Source organism: Stenella coeruleoalba, assembly GCF_951394435.1.
Source record: "Stenella coeruleoalba genome assembly, chromosome: 1".
In the NCBI taxonomy this organism is placed as follows: domain Eukaryota; kingdom Metazoa; phylum Chordata; class Mammalia; order Artiodactyla; family Delphinidae; genus Stenella; species Stenella coeruleoalba.
This window is the reverse complement of record NC_137169.1, coordinates 162,634,015-162,644,065: the sequence shown is the minus strand read 5'-3', so window position 1 is coordinate 162,644,065 and position 10,051 is coordinate 162,634,015. Positions and strand designations below refer to the sequence as shown.

General features: G+C 46.5%; 1 protein-coding gene across 2 annotated transcripts; it reads right to left on the bottom strand.

Moving 5' to 3' along the window:
- Positions 1-1,853: 1,853 nt before the first annotated feature.
- IL19 (interleukin 19) lies at positions 1,854-8,144 on the bottom strand (the record flags this gene model as incomplete). Of its 2 annotated transcripts, none has more annotated exons than XM_079902621.1 (5): positions 1,854-1,949; positions 4,278-4,352; positions 5,265-5,417; positions 7,783-7,848; positions 8,001-8,144. In XM_079902621.1, 5 exons carry the CDS (start codon positions 8,142-8,144, stop codon positions 1,854-1,856), a joined length of 534 nt encoding a protein of 177 aa, XP_079758747.1. The 2 variants fall into 2 exon arrangements, with proteins under 2 accessions (XP_079758747.1, XP_079758748.1); XM_079902622.1 differs by having other exon boundaries at positions 4,278-4,343.
- Positions 8,145-10,051: the final 1,907 nt, after the last annotated feature.

Here is a 10,051-nt window from a genome sequence, read left to right as displayed (position 1 = left end):
CTTGTAACTCACAGCAACACCTGCAGACTGGTGCTATTATCTCCATTTTACAGAAGAGGACATTGAGACTTAGAGACACTAAGTAATTCGCTCAAAGTCACATAGGATTGGAACCAGGTCTGTCTGACTTCAGAGGTCCTGCTCTGTCCACTAAAGCACGTTCTGTGAAATCTCTTTCCCAGGTAGGAATAAAGAAAAGTTGCTTCAGCCAGCCCGTTACAGTATAGATAGTGACCCAGGATGGTACATGTAAAGCACTTATTTCAGCATCTGGCACGTGCAGGTGCTCAGTAAGTACCAGTTGTTATTGTCATTAACCATCGGAGGACTGTCCACCTGGAAATTAGTGCCCATTTTGGCCAGAACCCCTCTACCGAGAATCCCCCCTGCCTTGGGCTGCACTCATTCAGCTTTGTCACCATGACAACCATCCCTTTGTCAGAAACACCCTCTCTCCAACCCCACATACATAGCCATGCAGGATGAACTTAGGGTCAGAAAAGACATCCACGTTGGAGGCAGCTAGAAAGGAATGAGAGAGAGAAAGAGATGTAAGCAGCTTTGGGCAGGAAAAAGCTCTTTGCAGGAAAGAGCTGTCATCTTTGTCTTGTCACCGACCTTAACCCAGGCACCCGAATGCTCTACTCATCTCCTCCCTAGCACACCTTTCAAATCTTTTGATCACCCAGTACTTTGCCTAACTTGTTGATCCTTTCCGTAGATCAAAGAAATAGAAATGAAGAATAGGTAATCAACAGATGACCAGATCTCTTCCCCAGCTTCCCCTCCAGTAATCTTGTGAACAAACTTTGTGAACAAGATAGCATCTAAAGAAAAATCAGGAGGAGTCGACGAACCTGCACACAGTGGGGGATGGCGGTGACTCTGACCCTCTAACTCAGGGATAAACTGAGATTACTTTCCTGTTTCCCTTTAGAAGCTTTCACGTCCGAGCAGAATCTTTGGAGGTGGTTTCTGGGGGATGCTGAGTCCATCTCCCCAGATTGCCAGCATTCTGACTGAAGGCACATTTCCTTTCTATCAACATTTGTGAGTATTGATTTTGTAGAGCAGTGGGACCCAATTTCAATAACAGAGAGACAGAGAGAAAAAACAGAAACACAGAGAAAGAGAGATCAGAAATGGAGTGGTAGCAAGAAGGAGTCATGATCAGAAGCCCTATGTTCATCCTCTTGATCATTGTGTGGAGGACAGTGTGCTGGATGGAGTCCAGTTTGAAACCCTCGGCACTAACTCACTTTGGGACTCTGAGTAAATTTTTATTCCTCTCTAGGTCTCAGTTTCCCCATCTGTTTCTGTTCTTTAAGGCCCTTTTAATTCTAATAGTCACCATTTATGGTTCCTTCTCCCTGGATCAGGAGACACTTCCACTCATTGGTAAAGAACAGAGTTTATTTAAAAAATCAATCAGTACAATATGCACTACAGAATACCACTTAGATCACATCACAGACACTGGATAGACAAGTTCACAATAAATTAGGGGGAAACTCACCCTCTCCCTACAGGATGGCCCACAGGACCTTTTGACAGACATATTTCATATAAATATGACAGTAGACTGCTTGGATACTTTCAGGTGGAATCAGACAGCTTGGGCCGAGCCAGTGAGACTTGTAGCTACAGGGTAAGATGTGCTCAAACCTAGATTTTTTCCCTACAATACCTCAGCCCCAAAGAAGAGAATTCCAAATGGGCAGGAAGGTTTCCTCAAAAAGACCCAATTTGCATAAAAATGGAGCCTTCCCTATCTCCCTCCCCTTCAAAGTTGGCTGTCTCCCACTGGAAACCTCTCAGGGGCTGTTCATCCCCCAAACTTAGATTTCTTGTCTTTAGGCAGCAGAAGTTCCTTGATGATTCTTGTCAATCCAGGCTAGCAAGACGTCCAGCTCTCCCAGAGACTTAATGGCAGCAGACCGGACCTCCAACTGAAACCATGGAAATCGTCATAAGAACCTGCCTTTCTAGACCGTGTCATAGTTTTCAAATCACTTTCCCCACGTTCTGGTCCCCATGAGGTTTGCTTTTTATTCAACCATTATATCTGCAGGGCATACAGACCTCAAATTATTTTCTTAATAGGTGACCTAAATTGCTTTCCACAAACAAGCAGTTAAATCATGTCAGCAACTTATAAACAAAATGAAAAGGTCTTCATTCTTTGCCATCTGTTTTTCTTTTTCCTATATTTCCCAGAAAAAAAACAACTTGCTTCTCCGGCAGTTCTGCTTACTTTCCTGTTCACATCAGTTTGCTTTAGTGCTTCTGTTCTCCCAGAAAGCCTCAATCCCAGAGGTGCCCAGCAGTGGGGAGGGAGAAGGTGGTGCTTCCACTGGACAAATTAAAGCACTGAAACCCCTAAGGATGTGTCCTACCCAGTGTGACACAGCCGGTCGGTAGAAGAGCTGAACTGGAACCCAAGTCTCCTGACTTATTCCAGCTCTTCCTCAGCAGAATAGAAGGAGATGGTACGATCCAAAAGTATGTCCTGTGGAGCCAGATGGCATGGGATTGAGCCCTACCTCCATCACTTAGCTGCAGTATAAACTTAGTTAAGTTACTTAACCTGTTTGTGCCTTGCTTTCCTAAGTTATCAAATGCAGATAATGGCTCATAGCATTGTTGTGAGGAATAAGTGTGTTAATACATTTAGTGGACTTAGAACAATACCTGGCTCATAGGAAGAGCAATATGCGTTTCAGCCATTGTTATATTATCCTATGGAGCCTCTCCACAAAGAAGCAGAGGTCTGAATGGACTCCCCAGCTCCTTGTTATTCAAAGCATTGTCATAATTTGGGAGTGTGGTTGAAACACAGACCTACCAGCCAGAACCTGCATTTTAACAGAATCTCTAAATGATGCACATAAGAAACACTGCTTCTAACTCCACCTCTACATGAGGTGTGCATTCAACATCTGCACCTACACGAGAAGCACTATTCTTCGTCACCACACAGGATGCTGATGTCAGTTACTGGCCACAGTGACACCCAGAAAGTAGCATGTTTCATGTATAACAGCTTACAGTTCTCTGGAGATCTTTGCTCCCTCTGTTATCACCCCCATCTTAAACAGTATGTGCTTTCCCTCAAAACTTAACGTAGGTCTGATATGTGAGGGCATAAGAAAATGCTGGAAGGATGATAGGGAAGGGGAGCCCAGGAAACCAGCAGATGAGGTAAGACCAACACACTCTTTGCAGACACAGAATTGGGCAGACCCGCAATAAATACTGCTGAGTAATCATTAATCATTAGATAAATGCAAATCAAAACTACAATGAGGTATCATCTCACACTGGTCAGAAGAGCCATCATCAAAAAATCTACAAACAATAAATGCTGGAGAGGGTGTGGAGAAAAGGGAGCCCTCTTGCACTGTTGGTGGGAATGTAAATTGATACAGTCACTATGTAGAACAGTATGGAGGTTCCTTATAAAACTAAAAATAGAACTACCATACGACCCAGCAATCCCACTACTGGGCATATTCCCTGAGAAAACCATAATTCAAAAAGAGTCATGTGCCACAATGTTCATTGCAGCTCTATTTACAATAGCCAGGACATGGAAGCAACCTAAGTGTCCATCAACAGATGAATGGGTAAAGAAGATGTGGCACATATATACAATGGAATATTACTCAGCCATAGAAAGAACTGAAATTGAGTTATTTGTAGTGAGGTGGATGGACCTAGAGTCTGTCATACAGAGTGAAGTAAGTCAGAAAGAGAAAAACCAATACCGTATGCTAACACATATATATGGAATCTAAGAAAAAAAAAATGGTCATGAAGAAGCTAGGGGCAAGACGGGAATAAAGACACAGACCTACTAGAGAATGGACTTGAGGATACAGGGAAGGGGAAGGGTAAGCTGTGACAAAGTGAGAGAGTGGCATGGACATATATACACTACCAAATGTAAAATAGATAGCTAGTGGGAAGCAGCTGCATGGCACAGGGAGATCAGCTCGGTGATTTGTGACCACCTAGAGGGGTGGGATATGGAGGGTGGGAGGGAGGGAGATGCAAGAGGGAAGAGATACGGGAACATATGTATATGTATAACTGATTCACTTTGTTATAAAGCAGAAGCTACCACACCATTGTAAAGCAATTATACTCCAATAAAGATGTTAGGATAAATAAATAAATACTGGTGAGTAAATGAATGAATTTGAATGGAGAGGAGGCTGCCCAATCAGGCTCTGACATCCCATTTCCATCTTCCCCATCCTCTTCCCTTCCCTTACCTGATGGTAGTTGTCATGGATGATTCTGGTTGCATTGGTGGCCTCCTGCCTGCAGTGACACAACCTCTGCTCCTGCTGTGATCAAGCAGAGACAGCACCCATCAGAGGACCTTTCCACCCCAGCTCACTCTCACCGCCACCTCCCGCATGAGGAGTGATAGTTCTCCTTCCTCCCAAGGTGAGAGTCAGGTGAGTAAACCCAGGTTAGGCAGAAGGGGGCAGTAGGGTCTGCGTGTAGAGTCACCCTGCACTTCCCCAGGGCTGGAAAGGCCTGGAGAGTAGGTTCCAAGTCTGTGTGTCACCACCCAGTACAGCGTTAGGTAGGCACTCAATGAATATGTTGGGCCAGTTAATTAAATAATTGGTTAAATGAATCTTAATGTAAGTGGAATAGGGGTCATGACCTCTTCTAACAATTTTAGAACCCAAGGCACGGAGAGGTGAAGTAACTTGCCACAAAGTTACAAAGGAAATCTTCAGCAGGGATGGGGCCAGAGTCCAGGTTTTCTCCTGGTCTAAGTTTTTGTCGGTTTGTTTGGGTTTGGTTTTGTTTCTGTGGTTTGTCTTTAATAGATCCCAGTGAATGAATAGGTGATCCTTAGGAGAGGCTATACCAGGGAACCACCCAGAGGTGAATTGGTATGGAAACCCCAAAGGGCCAGAAACAAAGAAACTAGGGGTATGCCTGTGATAAGCCCGGCATCCTCAGTATGCCTCTCTCACAGGCCAGCCCCGGCATCACTTAAGAGATGCTTTGATATAAGTCGGTCACCACAGGAAGATTATCCATGAGGAAACTGGGTCTGGTGAGGAGGAAGCCCTGGACAAAGAGGGACCACTGGAAGAGGCTCCCAACAGCTCTCCCCGTGGGCGACAGGGCCGGGAATTTCCATTGAGTCCAGGATCCATTTCGGAACGCTGACTGGGGCCAGCATGTCCTGGGCTCTCCCTGGGGCAGACGGAAAGCAGATGCTGCTGGTGACTCACACATCGCTGTAGACTCTTCTGCATGTGGAGGAAAGAGTTGGCAATGCTGCTGATTCTTCTCAAGATCTGGGGGCTCAGCTCCTGATGGTCCTTGAACACCCTGTCCACGTAAAATGCCAGGAGGTTCTTGGTCACGCAGCACACATCTAAGGGCTACAGACACAAATTAGGGAAAGCCCCAGAGGCCCTCTTCTCTTACTATCTTAGCGATCAAAGCAGCCTGCTTGGGTAGGAGCAAGAAGGAGTGAGATCACTAGAAGTCATTTTTTTAAATTCATATTGGTCTCCGAGGGTCCTCTTAACCACACCAAAGCTACTTATGACAAAGGCACCAAGGAGAGATTGCGGTTCTTACCCTCTTTTTACATGGCCAGGAGATATATTCACAAGGGATGGAGCCCAGTCAGAGACTAGCATTCTCTCTACAGCATCTCCAACAAGTCATCCCTAACTTCGGCTTAACCGCTTCCATCAGACACCTCCCTTTTGAAAGGACCAATGTCTGAGCAACTGTCTTGAAAAGTACTTCCTTACATTGTGCTGAAGTCTGCCTCTCTGGAACATCTCCTAGCCACCAACATGTGTTTATTCGATGGCTATTGCATGTCAGGCCTCTGCTGGGCACATATTCCTTCCTGTGTAATGACACTGTGTTTATCCTGGCCCCCCTGCTCAGCCCTCCTCCAGTCTGTCCTTTTTAAACTTCAGGGATCACTTGGATGGAGCTGAGATGTGCAAGAGTGGAAACTGACAGCTGCCGAAATGCACACATCTGGGCAGATCCTCCTCGGGCAGAGTGCAGCTCTCCCTAAGGGAAAGCTCCTGACTTCCCCAGGCACAGTTTAAAGCAGCTGGCCAGGCAGAGTTTCCTTCTAGCACTTTGCACTCAGCCCTGAGAGCCAGAGCAGGAGATTTGTGGCTCAGTCTGAGAAGGGAAGTGGCTACAGCCAGTGGTGCACTTATCTTCATTAGCATTAAAGCAGCAAAGCCTCGTTGGCCCCGACAGGCAGATTTTCTGACGTGGAAACTCACCTTGCAACACAAAAACCCTCCTTTTCCTCTGCTCCTGCTAATTCCCTTAACCAACCGGGCAAAAAGTTGCAACCTTTGTTTTATCAAGGAGGGAGAGGGTGGGGAGGGGAGAAATATGGCAAAGACCTGCATCCTCATTGACCCCTTTCCTTATGCCACATCAGCTATTTCTAGACCTTGAGAGGACAAAGAATCTGGAGACAGAGGCATGAGACTTGGGGGGTCTATTCCTGGCTCAACCACTAACTAGTCATTCTTTCTCCCAAGATGTCAATTTGGTCACTTGAAAATGATGGTTTGGGAACAAATGGCCTTTTGGGTCCCTTCCAGCTATCATATCCTCTGAGTCTCTTATACCATTGGCTGGAATAGTATTTAGGAAGTGGACCCATGTGTTTACCATAAATAAATCAGGCCTAATACTGCCTAGAAGAATTATCTCGTGCAGAGAAGCCCAAGGAAAAAGTAACTCTTTGTGGATGTACCTTACACTCTGTCACATAAATGCCTGAAAGAACTGGATCTTTCTAGAATGCTTACAAGGACTGGAGGAGCTCACTTTTAAAGGCACTTCTCAGTGACCCCTTCTGTAAAGTGAATTATCACCTCGTAAGCCAACAGTTTTGTAACACACTCTCACCACCTCTCTCTGGACAAGTAGACTGATCCCCTCCCTGCTTTTGTGCCTCAAGCTGGCAGTTGTAAAGAACATCACCAGACTGTCTAAAAGACTTTGTGGCCATACAGTCTTTGGCTCAAAAACCTGCAGGGACTCCCTATGGCCACACGGCACAGCCAAAAAAGAAAAAAAAAAGAAGACCGAGGCTCAGCTAGTCAGTTTGCATTTTGGCCTGGCTTAAGGTTCTTGGTAAAATGACTCCAATGTATTTGTGCACTTCATTCTCTTCCACTTGCCTTCGTGTCCCTCACACCACGAGCCTGGTTGTCTCTTATTTTTTTTCGGCCGTGCCGCGCGGCTTGCAGTATCTCAGTTCCCTGACCAGGGATTGAGCCTGCGTGCTCAACAGTGAAAGCACAGAGTCCTAACCACTGGAATGCCAGGGAATGCCCCCTGGTTGCCTCTATGTCCCCTGACATGTATCCATTGATTTTGCATACCCATTCTCCCCAAAACCCTTCCATCTCTTTTAGCCACTAACCCCAAGCCTACTCAGGTTTTAAGTCACTGCTCATTTTCTCAACTTCCCCATGAAACCTTCCAGAGTCACCCTAAGCCCTAGACATCCTGTCCCATTTGAGCGTGTGGCACCCCAATCACTCCCTGGGTGAACACCCTCCCATGGGGTTCAAGGTCACTGAGACGCGAGTGCGCCCTCACACATCAGTTCACATGTGAGAAGCCGGAGCATCAGAGTTCACTGGAGGTTAGGAAAGAGAAGAGCACAGGGTGAGGATTTCTCCCTCAGCCCTGCGCCACTTCACCATAAAAATGACAATAGAGGAACGAGCAGACACAGGCCAATACCTTAATGCTGTGCAGGGTCTCCGATGTGGACAGGATGGTGACATTTTGGAAGGTGTCCTTAGCTTGCTGTGGAGGAAAACATAAGAACAGACACAAGCAGTGAGTACTCCACATTCTCCAGAGACACAAAGGTAATGAGAAAGAACTGGCTCTCCACGTTAAGATGTAAAGTGAGGCACGCCCCCCTGCCCACACCTTCACCCCAAACCCGTACTCACAATGGCGTTTTTGATCCCTCGGAAACTCTCCTCCATACGGCGCATGTCCATGGAAATCAGACATCTCCTGAGACCTCGGGCATGCACTGAGCACAGAAAGAGCATCACACCCAGGAGGCAGAGAGAAACACCCTGTGCCTGCATGTCCTACAGGAAGGGATAAAGTCAGCTTCCCAGCCAAAAGTGAAAAGCAAGGAAAGAGACCCCAACTGAGTTCCCCTGTGGACCTCACGGGGCAGGCCAGATGGCAGCCAAGAAAACAGGACTCAGTACCTCAGCCTGTGGACCTTGGGGCATGTGTCTCCTTCTCTGGATTTTTTTAAAATCAATTGAATGAGCCCTTCCCTGTCCCCCCTGCCCCCGCTCCACCCCTAGAGAGGCTAATCCAGCGCTCTCCCAACTCCCAGGGAGTAAATTCGTGTGTAAATCACTCTCATGACTCAACACGGCTCACTTTTCAACAGGGGTGAGAAGCATTGTTTCTAATAAATTAAATAGGAAAAACAGTGTTGGTAATATGCCCTAGGAGTTAGGCAACAGATCTGAAAAATTATAAAAGCACATTTTGTTTCTTTCTTTCTTTTTTTTTTTTAACATCTTTATTGGGGTATAATTGCTTTACAATGGTGTGTTAGTTTCTGCTTTATAACAAAGTGAATCAGCTATACATATACATATGTTCCCATATGTCTTCCCTCTTGCATCTCCCTCCCTCCCACCCTCCCTATCCCACCCCTCTAGGTGGTCACAAATCACCGAGCTGATCTCCCTGTGCCATGCAGCTGCTTCCCACTAGCTATCTATTTTACATTTGGTAGTGTATATATGTCCATGCCACTCTCTCACTTCGTCCCAGCTTACCCTTCCCCTTCCCCGCGTCAAGTTCATTCTCTAGTAGGTCTGTGTCTTTATTCCCATCCTGCCCCTAGGTTCTTCATGACCTTTATATATATATATATATATATATATATATATATACCATATATATGTGTTAGCATACGGTATTTGTCTTTCTCTGTCTGACTTACTTCACTCTGTATGACAGACTCCAGGTCCATCTACCTCACTACAAATAACTCAATTTCGTTTCTTTTTATGGCTGAGTAATATTCCATTGTATATATGTGCTGCATCTTCTTTATCCATTCACCTGTTGATGGACACTTAGGTTGCTTCCATGTCCTGGCTATTGTAAATAGAGCTGTAAGCACATTTGGTTTTCATGTTTGCCCCCCAAATAGGCGACACCCTTTTGTTATAAACCCCTACTGTGTATCTGCTTAAAATCATTCCTTTGAAGTCAGCTGTGAAGATGTCACCTTCTGGAGAAGATGGGAAAGGGAGGTGCGGGGCATCTAATAACTAATTAGCCACAGTGAAGAGAGAGACCCCCAGATGGCAAGGTGGCGGCTTCCCCTCCATCACACACTGAGCCAGCAGGCACCAGGGACAGGTTTGCAGCTCGCTAGCCTCTAGGCAGGGCCAGACCTGAGATGCCTGCTGCCTCTTCTAGTTCTCACGCCCCTCCTGCCTTTCTCTCTGCCTCTTTTCATTGGACGGCTTTCAATAGTGTCGTGTAACACACCTTGAGAAAAGTGCCCAAAGCATAACTGCACAGCCTGCTGAGTTCTCCTTCTCCGACTTTCTCCAGCACTAGCATGTTTCACAAACAGAGCTGAGCGTTAAAGGTAAGTCAGAGGGCAACCCATGGGACTAGACCAGCCTCTGCCCAGCCTCCTCCACGTGCAGACTGAGCACTCACTCCCAGCCAGGTGTGTGTTGCATAAGCGTAGTGGGTGCAGCAGTGGAAGAGAGGGAGGCAGCACGCATAAGAAGCCAGCTGAGGGGGCTGTGGACGCCCCCGCTCCTAACTATACTTAGAGCTGCTCTAGGCACACACGTGTGAGAGCATGAGCCATACCTGTCCCCGCTCCCCTCTCCCCACCCCGATCATCGTTGGGAATCCCAGGCTCTTCTCTGAGAAACAGCAAACTCTGCTTAGAAAACCATTTCTCCTTCTCTCTCCTTAACTCAGCATCACTCTCAGTGAG